This window comes from Zingiber officinale, chromosome 7B (genome assembly GCF_018446385.1).
Source record: "Zingiber officinale cultivar Zhangliang chromosome 7B, Zo_v1.1, whole genome shotgun sequence".
NCBI classification, from domain to species: domain Eukaryota; kingdom Viridiplantae; phylum Streptophyta; class Magnoliopsida; order Zingiberales; family Zingiberaceae; genus Zingiber; species Zingiber officinale.
Window position 1 is genome coordinate 62,304,996 of NC_055999.1, and position 17,739 is coordinate 62,322,734.

Below are 17,739 nucleotides of genomic sequence, written 5' to 3' on the forward strand. Positions count from 1 at the left end.
GATCATCATAAAAAGAAATAATGTATATGGATCACAATAACTAATCTCCAAAAATAATTGCGTAATTTATATTGCAACAAATATTCCAATAGATACAATTTTGGGGGCAGAAAATTAATCCAACAATTATTTTGAAAACACCTGCGGTCAACGCCCAAACTGCACCTTCCGAGAAGTCAACGTCCTACGGCCAGGTCAACCCTGGGCGGCTCTGGCGACGACTCCCCCTCGCGGCCGGGTTGTGGCCTTGGCGGGGACGTCGCGGATGGCGCCTCCGGCGGTCCAGTAACGGCGGCAGGCCTTGCACAGGTGCCGCGGCTGGTTCACGTTGTAGTTGTTGAAGTAGCAGAACTTGGTCTCCTCGCTCTTGCACCTCGGGCACGGCAGCGCCGCCACTCTCCTCGCCGACTCGTCCGCCGCCGGTCGCTGAACCGCATCCTCCTCCTCGGCCCGCCTGTGCTCCCTCACGATCAGGGCGCCAAAAAGCTTGAAGCTCGGTGATTCCTCCATCACCTCCCCCATGCCCGATGTGTTTGTGACTTGTGAGAACGGGGATGAGAGGTTCTTATCCAGTCCCAGAAGGCTGCTAAAGAAAACGAAGTCAAGGAAAGGACAGGAATAGAGCCAGTTAGGCAAACAAGCTTGAATCCATCTTTTGGAAATTATTCGAATGAAGACAAATGGGGATTTGTAATGAACGAAGTACATAAATTATCAATGTTTTTAATGGAGAACCAGAGAGTAACAGGAGCTTCATATCACATTCTTCCCACGTTTTCTTAAATTTAGTTTGGTCTTCATTCGTCCGTGCCTCCTTTTAATACAACATTTGATTATGTTTTTAATTCTAGAAACAATGCTTTTAATACACCTTTTAATACCCGACTCAAAATGACTGGCATAAACACACAGAATTTTGACCTAACTTTGACATTTTCAGTCTTTGTCTGTGTATTAGAGAAAATTTTCTCATGTTTAACATGATAACGATGGAATATTATTTCTTCGCTCGAATCCGCTTCAAGAGAAATGTAGCATGCTCAGCATCTTGATCTGGTGGATTGACTATGAGAGTAGGATGAAGACAGAACCTGCATAAACAAAGTTCCCTACTTGTGTTAGTGATCTTGAGCATGAATATCTGGTTCATAAACTAGATCTTTAATCCTAGTTTACACTTATGTTTACTTCTAGATGATGTTAAATGAACCTGATATACTAGATATTAGCAATTATCTAGATGTTATCGATTAACTGAATTAACTCAGACATTGCAAAGAAGTCGGATGTTTTTGAGTTTTCGCAGCTTCTTTTGCATTTACACTGAGTACAGGGAATTCTCTATTCACCATGTAAAACCATGGAGCATTTTAATTTACCGAGAGACACTAGAGTAAATACTGGTTCACAAGGAATCACCTGATACATCTTTGGCCCTTTTTTAAGAAGATAGCCTACGCTGTTCAAGTTCTCCACAAAGGTATCAATATCAGGAACTCGCAAGCTGATTTTGTCGGCCAAGCTGTATATCTCCTGGCATCAGTAACACGTCCATCAGAAAACAAGAAAGCAGCGTCTTTTGAATTTTATGCAAATAGATAATTATGCTGCTTACGGAAATTGAGAAACAATCCTTTTGTTGTAACTCAGATTGTTTGTTCAGTGCACTGAGAAACCTTTTTGCTTCCTTCTGTTGGCTCATCCCGCTACTTCGTCCAAAATCAACAAAGCCATGATCATCGACATATTTGTCATACAAAGATTCTTTCATGATGTCAACAACATCCTGCAACCAAACCCACCCCAGTTAAACAAATCATGTACTGCATCATCCTCACAAGAATCGTCAGCAAAATTCTATACCCACTATTTGGAGTTAGCTACATGCATCTTATGCGCGCATTGTGCTTGATGCAAGACTATATAACTAGCAATGTCGATCTCTTAAACCATGTATTTTTTGGTGACTAAATTTAGTTTTAAACATGCCCTATACAAACAAAAATCTGTATGACTTTTTTCACTGGAAAACAAAAGATCTGTAAGACGAATATGCTTTTAAATTTTTTGCTTCAAATGAGACAGACTGACAGAATGAATTAGGCACTCTCCTATGTTAATGGACCATGTAATTACAACTAGTGATCTGGAACCGTGTTGGATCGCAGAATTGGCCAGTTTGGCATATTAGCTCTGGACATAGTTTGGATCCAATTCAAAACAATTCTCTAAATCGGATCAACCAACTTGTTCTAACTCAGTGTGGTGTGACCCAAGCTAATTTAGCAAAGTTTCTTTTCATTCCTTATAATTTTATATTTCTTTAGTTCAAACAAATTGAATTGATAAATCAACAGCAAACAAGTTTAGAATTTAACAATTAATACTTACCTGAAGCAACAAGTACACCTCATATATCCTAGAATAAGTTCAAGTAGTTGTGTTTACTTGAGAAATTTCAGCCACCACAAACTAGCTAAAACCTTTCTATCAAGCTTCTATCTGAAAATGTGGATGGTTTACACAGAGATAGGGAGAAGGGGAACAAGTATTATTATGTGCAGAAAGAGATAAAGTCATCTTAAATTCTCAATCAAGGTGATCTAATCACAATTATTTGGGTATTCTTTGAGAGGAAACTGAAGATTTTCCTTTAATCATTTGAAATCTTAGCTTTGATTATAGAGTTCCAACAACCATACGTGCAAGATTTTCATCGGAAAGTAACATCAGCCCTAAGTTCAATGTCTGGATAAAATTCATGTAGCTGACTCCCAATAGTTGAGGCTCATGATTTATTGTTGTTTGCTAGAATCAACCCAAACAACTTATGAGAAAATATTTAGTTAGTATTTGCCTTCAATATTCTGATTGGGCTGGTTCAAAAGATCATTAAATTGATTTAGTGGTGGCAAATGCTTGACATGTATTTTACTTGTGAAAACAAGCCTAAGTAACAAATGGAGAATCATGCCCCCTACTGTAAAAGGGCAGAAGTTATGAAAAAATTTCAGAAGGCTACCTTTGCATCTTCAGCAGTAATTTCTTCTCTGAGATCCAATCGAGCACGAGCTTCTGCCAACCTTACTAGGCTTTCCAACTGCCTAGCAGTGATAGGTGTACCATCAGCTGAGGTGCTCCGGTCTCTTAGCCGCAAGTAGAAGTTCTGCAAAATTTCAGCTGCTGGTCTAGACATCCTTAAGAGAAAGAAGATGAAGGTATGAGAAGAACCTGCTAAATAATTTTGAAAGTGTATTGCCTTTAATATTAACCTAATTACCTAGGGAAGACAAAATTTCTCGCATAAGCAATGTACTTGCGGAGAAGAGAAACAGGCAAGGGAACAAAATCCTTGTCTTTCACAGGATTCAATCTTAACCTGGAAGCCAAAGAACCATCCAGAATACTTGACTCCAGGTTCTTGTCAGAAGGAGCTGCAGATATTGTAATGAATTTAGAGATTACAGAAGTTTGAAATGTAAACCGTTGAAAGGAAAAAGTACCCATCCGTTGCTTCTTGGCAGTCGAGGGCCCCATATTTCTAGTATGAAGCTGCATACCAAAATAATTGTTTATCATGAAAATTCAGTAAGCATGCTATTAGTCCCTTAAAAATACAATTATATATCTAATCTCAGATGCTGAACATGTCACCCACCCTTACACCGACAAGGATCAAGACTGTTATTTTTCCTCTTTTTTTTTTTAAACATAGAGCTTTACAGGCAACTACTGAAAATAGTAACTTACTGCCATTATATGGTCAGAGACACGCTTATCCAGCTGCTCATCTGGTTTGTCTAGCAATATGAATGCCAAATCAAAACGGGAGAGGAGTGCAGCACTCATTCTTAGGTTCTCATTGACAGTTTTTGCACGACTGCATTGAGTCAATATGAAAACTCGTCAATCAGAACTAATAGTTTCCCATAGAAAATCCAAGGTGATGCAAAATAAAGGATTTCAGAAAAATAATGGCTTCACTGTATAAAGAAGATATTGTTGTACTCTGAAAAGAGAAACCCAAAACAAATGACAATTACTGCAATTGCATTGTACTTGTAAGTAATTTAGTGAAGTTATCATCGTAGAGGCAGTATGTAATATCATCAACAAATGAGAGAACTGAAAGTAGCAATTATAAGCAAGTTCATTCATCAAGACAACTCCATCAAAATGAGGTGTTCATTTAAAATCTCAACCATGTTGCAAATGATATCCCTGCATAGTTCCAAAATAACAAACTATAATTTGTGTCATTCACAATTAATCCATAACTATGTGGGGAGCTTTATTAGAATATCCACACATATTATATTTCTACAATGAAGCCTAAGAATACACCCTTTTGCTCTCATGGCAAAAAACTACAGATTGCTTCTGTCACATGGCGTCATTCCCCAACTCTTATGTAGCTTGGCTATTAATTTGTCATCACCCTCAATCCTCCACACCACAATTGCACCATCATTATCTTTACATCCTCCTTGTACTTGTCAAATACTACCATTAGGAAAAGACTTATTTGATTTGCTATTCTAGATTTTCATCCATCAAAACTTTCATTTTCAGTAATAGATTGATTATACAACTTATTTTATCCCATGCGAGAAGGTACTATTTTTCCATACCAATAAGATTTACCAATAACAAACAAATATATACAATATACTGCCTTAAACTTGAATCCTACATTTTAGTCTATATGCATGTCAAACACATCATTGACAAGGGAAAACTAATAATAGCACTAAAGACTATGCCTACTGTATTTCAAGACTCTACCTTTATTAAACACATTATTTTGACCTGTTCAATTAAAAATATGAGAAAGTTGGATTCAACATCAAACAAATTGTCATGCAAGATGTCTCTATTGAAGACATGGACAAAATGATCTAGAAATAATTCACAAGGTATATAAAAAAACTAGGAGAGACTTTCTTATAATGACCACCAGCAGGATTTGCAGCTGCTAAAACAGATGTACGAGCTGACAAACTTGCCACCAAACCAGCCTTTGCAACAGAGACACACTGTTGTTCCATTGCTTCAAGTAGAGCCTACAAACTTAATTCAATAAGAAACTCATTTTTTTGGCAAGAAAATTAAAGAAGGCATCTCTGCAATCATCAGATTATGGTACCTGATGTTCAGCAGACATTTTATCAAACTCATCAATGCAACATAACCCACGATCAGCGAGAACCATGGCACCTGTTTAAACCTATGGTAAGGCCAACCATAAACATGTCCATATAACGGGTATTCATATAAATATAAATAGAGCCAACATAAAAATCAGATTTCTGGTTATACCGAAATTGAATCTCTATCTGTTTAAACTCTCAAGTCGGATTGACAGAAAAATCAGTTTTCTCATTATAATGAAAATGAGTCACTATCTGTTTAAACTCTCAAGTTCAGTTGACAGGAAATACACTTTTTGGGTTATAATGAAAATGAATCACTATCTGTTTAAACTCTAAAGCTGGATTGACAGAAAAGTCGCTTTTCTGGTTATAATGAAAATGAATTATTATCTGAAAAATAGGGTCTCATCTCCAATGTTCTTCTACACCCCTTCATAGTTTTATAAATGTAATTAACTTCATCAAACTGACTTCATTAGTTTTTCTTTTCCGCTCTCTAATACTTCATAGTGCAAGGCTCTAATAAGTAATACATCATAGTGACTACACAATTATTTCAAACAAAGCACGAGATATTTTATAATTTACTTTATGGAAAGAGCATATTTCTGAATAAATTATTCTGAAGATCAATTATGTTAAATATGGCATATATGGTATGTGCCACCTTGAAAGCCAGAAATGTGGCTTCTAACAACCTACCAGAAAATATAAACAAAAAATGAAAAGAGGAACAGCAACTTAGACAACTTGGAGCATGATGCCAAAACTATACCAGCCTCAAATGCATAATCACTTGTCATAGGATCTTTCACAACAGCAACAGTCAGTCCAGCATTAGTAGTTGCATTGCCACACACATAGATGCCCCTAGGGGAAACTGATGCTGCTGCTTGTAGGAGTTGACTCTTACCCAATCCAGGATCACCTACAATTGAGATGTCAAAGTTTATATAGCCAAACGTACTGTCAACTAAAATGACAGAAAATGACAGTGGATTTAAAAATTGTGAATAGAAACCACAGGAGTGAATTTACGGAATAAACTAACAAAAACAACTACTTAAAAAGAATAAATGATAATTACCAACAATAATGATGTGAATATCTCCTCGAATTGGGACCTTGTTCTTATCCCGAGAATGCTTTTGGACTCCCCCAAATAATGAAAGTACAATGCCAGCTGTGGAAAGGATTCAATGTAATCCAACAATAAAACAACATATCATAGATAGAGATGCTGCACTTGTCTTCTTTCTGGAATTTTTGAATGGAAGAGCATGTGTTAGATGATGGTCCTTTGGCTTGTAGGCTTATAAAATTAGGCACTGGCTAATAACTTATCTTTTAGGATTTATGGTCTCATCATATTATAATCTTGAGAAAATAGAAAATGGGAAATGTGTCACATGAGTATTTTTTCTTGATTAGTTTCATGTTGTAGTCAATTCACATGGTTTTGCTTGCTTCAGCCCTAACATGCTATATCTTTTAGGATTTATGGTCACCCTATTATAACCTTGAGAAATTAAGAAAATGGGACTTGTGTCTCCCAAGCATTTTCTTGATTAATTTCATGTTATTTTTGTAGTCATTCACATGGTTTTGCTCGCTCAGCCCTATCATGCTCCCAATAGTATGCAGGGATGTAAAAGAGATTTTCTACTGTAACCCATCTCAACCTACTTCTCATGTGGGACAAGGATGTGAGCTTATACCCCTGCTCCATCAATCCCTATGCACCATGGAATTTCTGAAATCAGTCCTAGCATAATTGGTCCTTATCATTATTGCATAAGGTTTAGGAAGCAATGATTACAAAAATCTCAACATCTTTTAACTTTGGCTTTTTCTTATCCCCTATACTTTTCTCCAACTGACTAAAAAAATAAAGAAAATAACTTTGTTGATTGTTTCACTGATAGCTATGATATTCCTTGTTAAGAATGCAATAATCTAAGACATTGGCCTCCAAGGAAGTCAAAAATCAGTTTAAATCGATTTTTAAAAAATTATTAATCGAAAAGATCAGAATGGCATTTTTGGTTCAAAAGATTCCATAATTTAGATCAATGCATATATCACAAGAAGAATATAGAAAAGTGTACCTTTTACAAGTTCATGCCCATAGATAGAAGGGCATAAGGAATGAAGTATGGTACGGAATACATCAGAACCATGCTCCTCAAAAAATTTCACCACAAATTCAAGATCTTTAGGTGAAAACGAGATAAAATCAGATAGCATACACGCTCCACTTTTAGAATTGTTTTCTTGAACATCTGCAGTGTTATTAGATTTTAAGCTTCTGATCGAAACTGCTTCCAAATATAGATAGTACAATCCTTGGTGCTTGTTCTTGGACCTTCCTGAAAAATCAGTAACATGTAAAGTGAAAAGGCATAATTTATATATCTTGATTCTCAAAAGAGAGTAAGCAAAATGGAAGCTCTTGAAAACAACATAAGAAGGATCGATATAGGAAGAAACTAAATGGTTATACAATCAGGAATTAAGAATTATAATAAATGTGAATAAATTTGCTCGACTTTCTATGGCACAGGTTGTTGCTATCTCACTACCCTTTAACTCAGCCTATATGATCCTTTAATAATGTCTCCAGAACTAAGAAATGTTCTCATACACATCTTACAAAACCCACAAAAGCTTTCTTTATTGAATATAAAAAGAAATAAATTTTATATGTTAGTCATGTATCATCCATCACCTTTAATGATGATGGTCTTCTCCTAGGCACAACAAAGCATAATAGACCACTTTATGTGACTGGAATAAGTGAGGGGAATCTTGATAGATGCTAATGCATCTGCCAATCTCATAACACTCGGAATATCTCACAAGGGTACAAAAGAGGTAGATGAAGAGTCCAAGTATCAAAAGATGTTTGTTGAAGATTATTCCGTCAAGTGGTTCTAAATATATGATTCCATTTGATCAAGTTCAGTTATTCTTATTGTTATGTCCTATTTAAAAATCCAGAAGATGAAAATTCAATTCTAAAATCGGACCCATTGCTAAGTGCTAGCTGCTAGAAGAAAGGAAACTTTACCTCCTCCAACATCTATGTAGCTGTTTATTACTTTTATAATACCAATGACAGTTATCACATCACCAGGGATACAAGAGTCAACAAGATCATCAGTTAGTTCACAATCAACAGTGCGAGGCACCCGACCTTCTTCGTGACTAGATGATGTAAGAAGTTCCTGAATTCTGAGTTGAAAACAACATCAAGATTGAATCTCAGAAGAAAAATATGAAACTTTAAGAATATGTTAAGAGAAAACAAAATATACCTTATTTTCTGAAAATCTATTGGTTTTGCAGAGGATCTAACCGGAGTAAAAGACCTGCTCCTGCATCCCTGGATGCTGCAGACTATTGGGGGGGAAAACTTCCCATCAGGGAATATGCGTGTGATAACAGTTCCACACTTTCCACATGCAAAGTCCATCTGCAGAACCAAAGGTCTTACTGTGCTGACTTTGACGACTGAACCATGCACTGAAACTAGTTTCCCTGTAATAAATTGCAATCCTCATCTTGGTTCACTAGAATATTGGTAGGCTAGTGAAATTTAAAAAGAAAAAAGACAAAGAAGAAGAAGAGAAGTTAAACCACCACCTATATATGCAGCTTTCAAGTTCTTTAACGTAATCATTGATTCAGGGTAGTTATACAATCGAATGTTTATCTTCTCTATATCCTCCAGAAAGTAATTGTTTTTCTTCATTGGGAGAACCTGTTTGAAGATCGAGTAAGGATCAGAAATCAGCACAAATGAAGACGCAGGTTATATAATGCAAGAGACATACCATGTGGACTGCAGCACCCATGCACAAAATAGCTTCCTTCGGCTCTTCATCCAAAATGACATAAAATTCATCGACTCCACATAGCTTGCGTAATTGTTGCAAATCCATGGGGAGAGACAAGACACCACAATCATCTTGCACCTGAACCAAAAAACAAAACCATCAATGATAAATTAAGGTAGGAAATCAATTCTAAAATGTAATGCCATCATCCAAGAAGAAGTATTTTCCAAATTGAAATTCCAATAAATGAATCAATGAAGGAGATAAAGCGAGGCAGAGAGAAAGAAATGTGTGTCTAGAGTGGATGGGACTAGGATGAAGGCTCTCTTCAAGCATGATAAAATGAAGGAACTTTCTTTGTTTGTGCATGAATCTTAAAGTGGATTTGTACATAAATCTTAAAGCACTATTTTATATGCATAAAATCACAGAGTTGCTAATTTGTATCGTATGTGCTACGAAATTGTATTATGGGGACTGCCAAATTACAAATTGTATCTTAGGTGCTACTAAATTGCAGCTTAGGTGCTGCCAAATGAAAATTGAAAAAAAAAGAAAGTAACGCTTTAAGATTTATACATTCCACTTTAAAGTTCGTGCACAATTTAAGAAATAGCCCTTCATATGATCCTACGTGAAAGGGGGCATCCCGCCAGATGTATTCATTAGGAGATACAGAGCATCCCGTTGGGCAGTAAATTACTCTTGAGGTTGGGCTATTCCAGTTTCCTTCCATTGTAACTTGGCATAAAAAAACTTCTATTGAGCAATAAGTTTTTGGGGTACCATTAAATCCGCATCAGCAAACAGAAGCTTAACGTAGCTCTGCACACACAAATGCGCATACTCTAGATCAAAACCTATCCGCGTGCCCTAAATTCCCACAAATCTGCATTCCCTCGAAAAACTCTATCCAAGAAATTCAGTACGATATAGCACATTCCCCTTCAGGACTATCATGGTATCACAAGTGAAACTACATGTATAAAGAACCACCAACCATCCATCGTTCCGGAGTGGTAGAAAAACAGAGAGCAAGAGAACACGCACAGAAGAGAGGAACGCGTCACCTGGGAGAGGAAATGATCGGCCTGGGAAGTGGAGAAGAAGTCTGCGAGCTGGCAGACGAGCTTGAGCCTTCGGTCGCTCAAGGCGAACTCCGTTTGTGGGAAATAGCTGGGCCAAATGCTCGACGCAGAGTGCAAATTGGAAGGGCCACGTTGTTCGATGCTCTTCTCGCCGTCGGCAAACATCGGGAAGGAGACTGAGGGCGCCGACGAGCGTCTCGACGACGAGATCGAGAGCGGCGAGAGACGAGCGGGAGAGCAAAAACGAAGAGAGCGACTTGTGTTCGCTGGTCTCTGTTCAGTAGTATTCACCCGGGAACTTGGTTTCAATCAGTAATCGATGTCTGAAAAATCCAGCCCAATTAAAATTATTCCGGCCCACTTTTACGGCCCAAAACACAAAGCTTGATTTTCAAAATGCCGCATATAAATTAAATAATTTTACTATTTAAATAAGAATAACTAATTTTGATGAAATTTAAAATAAAATTATGTTAATTTTTTTTTCATGCTGAAAATAATTTTAAGTCTTATTAGTAATTTTTTCTGGTTATTTTTTATATAAAAAATATGTACTGTCATAATTTTTTTTTGTCTCATGCAATGTTTGTAAAATAGCGATCTTGGATCGTAGAATCATACGACCCTATGATCCGGAAGCACAAATCGATCCTAAATCATATATAGTTGATTTTTACAATAGGATCGATAAGATCAGAATAGGATCGGCAGGATCGTAACAAAATCAGAACAGGATCGGTGGAAGTTTTGAGGAGACAGAGCAGGATCGGTGGAAGTTTTGAGGAGATATAACTTTTAACTTGAATTGAAATATAAGACCTATAATATATCAAATAGAAGTTTATTCAGATATCTATAATTAATTTCAAAGTTTACTCTTAACCATCTAGCTTCAAACCCCAAAAAACATCATTTAAAGTCTTTTCGGAGACCCGAAAGATTTTGTCATTTTTTTTATTATTTTTTTTTCATCTTTTGCAGAGTTAAGGTTAGGGTTTTGAGATTATTTAAATATTCATTTAACTATTTTTGAGTTAGTTTTTTATTAATAATATTTTGTCATTTGTTTTTCCAAATGACAAGTTTTTGGATACTTATTGTTTAGTATTTTGTGAAATCAAAAAGTTTTTAAAAGATTATTTTTGACATTCATATTCGAATCAAAAGATTCAATATTTTCTGCTAGTACTTTAGGTGCTTTGTTGGCCTTTGAATTGGATCATCTTATAAACTAAGAGAATATTTTTGAGGTTGAATGTGATTATTATTATTATTGTGTTAATAAAAATTTTATATTATTTCATTTTATGATATAAAATTATTAAATGCTATTGTGCGAGAATAGTAGTTAAATTATTAGTTAATTTAAATTTGTACATACAATAATGTAATATGAAGTGTTCAGTGTAAATGATTATATATGTATGTAAAATTAATAATTTATTTATATGTAAATGTATTTTTTAGATATTTTTTTTCTAATTATTAATCATGTATCATAAAATTTTAAAGATTTTTTATAGTATCGTACAATTCTATGATCCATTCTACACACTATGGTCCCACGTCTTAAGATTGACAACACCGCGAGTGAAGAAGCTTCTATAAATACCTTGCTACTGGGGTTCTCGAGTGTTATCTTTGTATTGCACTACTACATGGATCTGACGTACTTTTACCAAGACTAATTTATAGATTTCGAATATTAACTTTTATATATTCATGTATTATATTATACATGTAATATATGTGCGCAATGATCAATAATAATAAGAGACGTAGCTTCTACAAGTGCACCGGTTAACATGTATCGATTTGGCATTAAACCTGGGGGGACTGGAAAAAATTTCCATGGGTCGATCGTTATTAATTGGATAGTAAGAATTGACAAAAAAAAAAAAAAAAAAAAATATTAAAAAAAATCTAAAATCTCACAATAATTTTGTTAACTACGAGAGAATTTTTCTTCTTAATAATTTATCTTGACGATACTGATTATTGTATACCAACCTTATTTTGACGACGAGATAGTTGTGTGCTTAAATTCAAATGTCCTTGACCTAGTAGTTTGTCATCTTTGTCCTTTTGAGTCCATAATATGTGCTCAAGTGTGCACTACCAAACTACTCAAACTTGGATTTAGTTCATCCTCCATAACTCGGAGAGTTTACCTCATTATGAGTAACATACAAATGTAAGTGTGAAAGACATGATGGTGAGAAACACATGAGTTTTGAATGATTGCAACGATATGTGCCAATATTATGTGACCCGAGTTTTGAAAAAGAAAATAAGAACGAAATGAAGATCAAAAGAGTTGGGAGTAGCACTCTAAGAAGTATATAGAAGAGTTGCCATTGAGGACTCAATGTGGAACTTGTCAAATGAAGAGATTCAAGCAACTAAAAAGACGTTATCGATCGAAGAAATGTTAAGCAGTGATCCGTCAACAAGTTGATCTCCATAATAGTATCCAACAACTAATTCTTAACAAAGAAGAAAGTCATTGTTTCTCATATGACTGCCATAGCACAGGTAAAGTTTGCTTTTAGCTTGCTAAATTCCAGATTCACGATCCATAAGAGAGTTGAATTAAGGTGAATGTTAACATCATCCAGTAATAATAAGATGGTATTAACAAGGCAACCTCAATGCAGAACCGATTAAGTAATTTCGCATGTTTGAATCTTTCAAGAGCAAGATTTAATATTGTTACTCCCAAAAGACATTTCCAGCACAGTAAAGTTCAGAAGCTGCAATCCTTCTCATAGGCTGTGATCTAGAATTAACAGTCTAGGAGTCATATAAAACAATGACTGCTAACTCTCTTGAATCATAAATTATCAGATAATTCATTAGACTTGAGGTATATGAATGCCATGACACACTGCAACATCTACGGTTTAATCTTCTATAGGATGTAGTTATTACTTGCTTTGTTGACAATTGTAGCTCATATGCTAGTCAACCTGAAATGAGTCCATTGAGTTTCATCCAAGTACATAAGATGTTTTTCGATTAGGAAAGTGTGATATTTTCCAGAACTACTATCATATACTCTAGTTGTTCAATATCAAGTTAACACCATATTAGTCCTTTTTGAAATGCATAACTGGGCTGACAACTTGAATCAGAGGAAAATAGTGTGCCAATCATTAAGATTTCAAGCACCATACAATGAGATTTGTAGTGTAATTTCAAGTGAGATTTAGACAAGTAGAATTCTAGTGAAATCAAAATAGGACTATTGAACTTCGACAATATGGCGTATACAAACAGAGAGATTTAGATATGCACATAAAACTTGTAAATCAATTCTATGATTAAGGACCGACTAAGGATTTTTGGCTGGCAGTAATAATGTAAAATGTCATCCAATGTTGGAATTTGACACAATCAAGGGATCCTTCAGCTGTTGCATCATAAGCTGAATTCGTTATCATTGACGGATGACTCATATATGAATGAAAGTCAATGTGAGGGACGTCATAGAAGAAAAATATGTTACGATTTTACCGGGTCTGAGATTTATGCACTATTTGTAAGGATCATTGTAAACCTATTGTATAATGAGAATCATTGAATATAATTCTCTTGTGTAGAGAAAATTCTAATAAAGCTTCGGCCGTTTTTGCGGAGTAGGCACGCTGACGAACAACTGTAACTCTTCTTCTTCTTTGTTCTTTTTTGTGTGTCTTTGTCTCGTTGCTCCACACGATCTCTTTCTCTCTTCCTCTTCTTCCACATTAAAAGTTGCACCCCTTGCTCAACAATTAGTATTAGGAGCAAGATTTTGATGAATTTTTTCAATATATCAGGGACGACTTTTGTGAAGTTTGATAGAACCGAAAACTTCGAATTATGACAGAGAAGGGTCAAGGATTTGTTGGTGCAACAAGGCATAGTGAATGTGCTAGGAGAAAGGAAACCGGAAAGTATGGAGAGATCGGATTGTGAAGAACTTCAGGCAAAGACAGTGACAACAATCAAGCTTTGTCTTACCGATGAGGTGATGTACCATGTCATGGACAAGAAGTCACTGGTGGTAGTTTGACAAAAGTTGGAAAGTCGATACATGTCAAAATCATTGACAAACAAGCTGTATCTTAAGCAGAAATTATTCGGACTAAAGATGATAGAGGGAACCGATTTGAGCCAGCACATCAATGTATTCAACCAGATTGTAAGCGATCTGAAGCGGGTTGATGTGAAGACCAAAGACGAAGATAAGATACTGATTTTACTGAATTCTCTACCTTCATCTCCTACGTACAAGAATTTGGTTACTATTTTAATGTGGGGCAAGGAAACTCTTAAATTGGAGGAGATCACAGTTGCATTGTTAGGTTTTCGCCAAAAGGAAGAAAACAAGCGATGAAGTTTTTCAGGAAAAAGGACTTGTGGTAAATAACAACCAGGAGCGTAGTAGGAGCAAATCTCGACATAGATCAGGTAACGACAACAAGGCTCGTTCTAAGTCAAGAAGGAAGAAGGTGATCACATGCTATAAGTGTGGAGGCAAATGTCATATGAAGAGAGATTGTCCAGAGATTACAAAACATGTTGCAAAGAACAAAGATAGTTCGGCAAAGTCTGCAAACATAGTTGAAGAAGAAAATTCAGAAGCGGTGATGGAGAGATATGCTATCAGTTATGTCGAATTCGGAGCAACTGACGGATGCATGGATCTTAGACTCTGCATGTTTCTATCACATGACTCCAAACAAAGAGTGATTTGACACCTATCTGGAAAAGGTGTTGGATAGGTTCAACATGAAGAATGCAAAATATCCAGTACAAAGTGCCCAAAGACAGATGAGGAGATCCAAGAGATGTCAAAAGTTCCTTGTGTCAGTGCAGTTGATTGCCAGATTAATGCCATGATTTGCACAAGATCAGATTTGGCGCGAGCATTTAGTATGATGAGCAAATTTCTCTCAAATCCTGATCGACCATATTGGGATACAATGAAGTGAATTTTCAGATACTTGAGAAATACAACTGATTATGACATTATTTTCAGTAGACAACCGAAAGATCCTTTGGTTGCTGGGTCCGTGGATGCAGACTATGCAGGAGATTTAGATGGCAGGAAGTCTACTACAGGATACATGTTCACTATGATGGGAGGACCTATCTATTGAAAATCTATGATTCAAGCTATTGTTGCATTGTCCACTATATAGTCGGAGTATATGACAATAGCTGAAGCAGAGAAGAAAGTTTTATGGGTTACAAGATTGGTTAGAGAACTGGGTGTTTAATAAGGTGGAGTCAAGTTGTTATGCGATAATCAAAGTGTTATCGCTTTGGCGAAGAATCAGGTGCATCATGCGAGAACCAAGCGCATTGATGTGAGGTTTCACAAGATCACAGAGCTAATTGCTTTCGGAAAAATTCAACTTGAGAAGGTTCACGCTGCAGACAATGTTGCAGACATGTTGATAAAGCCAATGGTCATTAGAAGTTCAAGCATTATTTGAACTTGATTCATATCTCTAGATGCTAGAGGAAGGAAGCCCAGACCCAGAGATTCAGGTAACGTTTTGCTCAGATATTCATGTTTTTCGAAGGGGTGAATATTCGCTAAGGTGGAGATTGTTGACGAATGACTCATATTTGAATGAAGGTCAATGCGAGGGACGTCATGGAAGAAAAATCTGTTATGGTTTTTTATAATAAAATTCTGTTACGGTTTTACCTAGTCTGGGATTTAAGCACTATTATAGAGATCATTGTAAACCTATTATATAATGAGACTATTGAATGTGATTCTCTTGTTTAGAAAGAATTCTAATAAAACTTCGGTTACTTTTGTGGAGTAGGCATGCCGCCCAACCACGATAACTCTTTTTTTTCCTCGTGTTTACTCTTTCTTGTGCATGTTTATCTTGTTGCTCCACGCAATCTCTTTCTCTCTTCCTCTTCTTCCGCATGCGCAACAGTTATCGTCAAGACTTTGTTTGTCTCAACTATTTGAGGTCAGCTACGTGAATATTGTCTTGGTGGAAGGCAATGGTAAAGTTCATAATTTGCATTTGTGCAAAAGGAGAAGAAGAAAAAAACTAATATCCATGGTACAGAAGATAAACTCTGCAAATCTTCAGGGCATGGTTATAGTTCTTCTGAGCAGTTTCAGTCTCACCAATTGCAGTTGAACACATTCATGCAAAGCAATCGCAAGTGATTGATAAGAAAAGCAGTGAATTTTACTTATCAAAGTATGATTATATATTTTCTGAGCAATTTCAGTCACACCATTTTCAATGGGCACATTCATGCACTGAAATCGCAAGAAATTGATAAAAGAAATTGCGAGCTCTACCAAGAAGCAAAATTTTTCACAAGGAAAGCAGAAGGGTTTATTTTAGGGGCAAATTAGGAACCCTAATCTCCAGATCTAATGCAAATCCAAACACCCAAGACGATCAGAGCCGTACCGAAGATGGTGGTCCCGGCGCGCATCTCCTCGCCTAGGAACATGCCGGCGACGGCCGTGGCGGCGAAGGTGGTGGCGTTAGTCACGGGCACGGCGACGGAGATGGGGGCGCCGCCCAGGATGTGGAAGAAGGCAGCGGAGGCGGATAGGTTGATGAAAAACGGAAGGGAGTACTGCCAGGTTAGGAGGAGGTCGATCCATTGAAGGAGGCGGCGGCGGAGTCCTCGGCTGCCAGGAGCGGCGGCCCGCAACTGGGCCTGGAGCTTCCGGTCCCAGACGAGGGCCCCACGGCGCATGACAGCGTTGGTGGCGCCCCACACGAGCCCGACGATGACCATCTTCTCCACGTCGCCGGCCATGCTCTTCTCCACCAACAACGGTTTTTAGGTATGAAAATGGCACATAACTTTCATTTTTCTGACCGTGGTCGTATTTTTCTATTATGGGATCCACAACGAGTAGACTTGGAAGTTCTCATGGCAACAGATCAACCTATTGCCCGTGATGTCTTATCTCTAGACAAAATACAATAATAGATGTTAATTAAAAAATTAATTTATAAAATTTTATAGAAAATTTTAAAAAAAAATTAGGATTTAAAATAAATTCATATGATATATTTTAAGAGGACGGATCTATTAAGTCTGATGAAAATCTATTTGAATACCCAATTATATAGGGAGTTGTTTGAGTATATAAACCCTAAGTTTTATTTATCCTAACATCCTTATGTTGCTCAACCCCTCTCCTGATTCTCCTCTGCCACTCTCCATTGATGTCGCTCGATGCCATCGACTTGATGTTGTTGCCGACGTCGATACCATGTTTTGTCAGAGCGTCAACCCCGTATGTCAACGCCACCGCTCCATTACCGGAGCAGCTCGGAGCCAGCGACAACCCTAGCCCCAGCCCTGCCTCCTGATTCTCTCTACAATTGTTCCTTCTTGTGCACCCTACATCAGCACCAAAAAGGGAAAAGTTTATGGTTGCCAGAAGAAACAATGGTGAGGTTGGCAGACAGAACAATCAGTTCTTGGCTGAACTTACAACGCTCTTGCAAGAACAGAGTCAAATTCACAGGGAACAAATGGAGCAACTACTAAGAGCTAGAGAAAATGAAAATGCACTCAGCCGTCCCACTGCTAGTGCTAATCCAGTGTATAGACAGTTCAGAGAGCTGGTCCTGACAGAGTTCAAGGGTACCATTGACCCGATTGTTG

The 17,739-nt window shown here is 36.9% G+C and overlaps 3 protein-coding genes across 3 annotated transcripts; all 3 read right to left on the minus strand.

Annotated features, from left to right (window-relative positions):
- Window positions 1–195: 195 nt before the first annotated feature.
- On the minus strand, window positions 196–580 carry LOC122005863 (dof zinc finger protein DOF1.5-like). The gene has a single exon (XM_042561100.1). It carries the CDS (start codon window positions 520–522, stop codon window positions 196–198), a length of 327 nt encoding a protein of 108 aa, XP_042417034.1. The 5' UTR covers window positions 523–580.
- Window positions 581–616: 36 nt separating this feature from the next.
- On the minus strand, window positions 617–10,358 carry LOC122005853 (probable DNA helicase MCM8). Its single transcript, XM_042561084.1, has 17 exons — window positions 10,063–10,358; window positions 8,990–9,130; window positions 8,799–8,916; window positions 8,471–8,693; window positions 8,224–8,387; window positions 7,262–7,522; window positions 6,241–6,336; window positions 5,929–6,081; window positions 5,147–5,217; window positions 4,945–5,063; window positions 3,751–3,880; window positions 3,504–3,552; window positions 3,281–3,434; window positions 3,023–3,197; window positions 1,616–1,786; window positions 1,420–1,533; window positions 617–1,091 (listed from the first exon to the last, which is right to left on the minus strand). Exons 1-17 carry the CDS (start codon window positions 10,243–10,245, stop codon window positions 1,041–1,043), a joined length of 2,373 nt encoding a protein of 790 aa, XP_042417018.1. The 5' UTR covers window positions 10,246–10,358; the 3' UTR covers window positions 617–1,040.
- A 5,929-nt stretch (window positions 10,359–16,287) lies between these two features.
- Window positions 16,288–16,961, minus strand: LOC122005864 (transmembrane protein 234 homolog). Its single transcript, XM_042561101.1, has one exon. The coding sequence runs from the start codon at window positions 16,876–16,878 to the stop codon at window positions 16,468–16,470; it is 411 nt and encodes a 136-aa protein (XP_042417035.1). The 5' UTR covers window positions 16,879–16,961; the 3' UTR covers window positions 16,288–16,467.
- Between the last annotated feature and the right edge of the window lie 778 nt (window positions 16,962–17,739).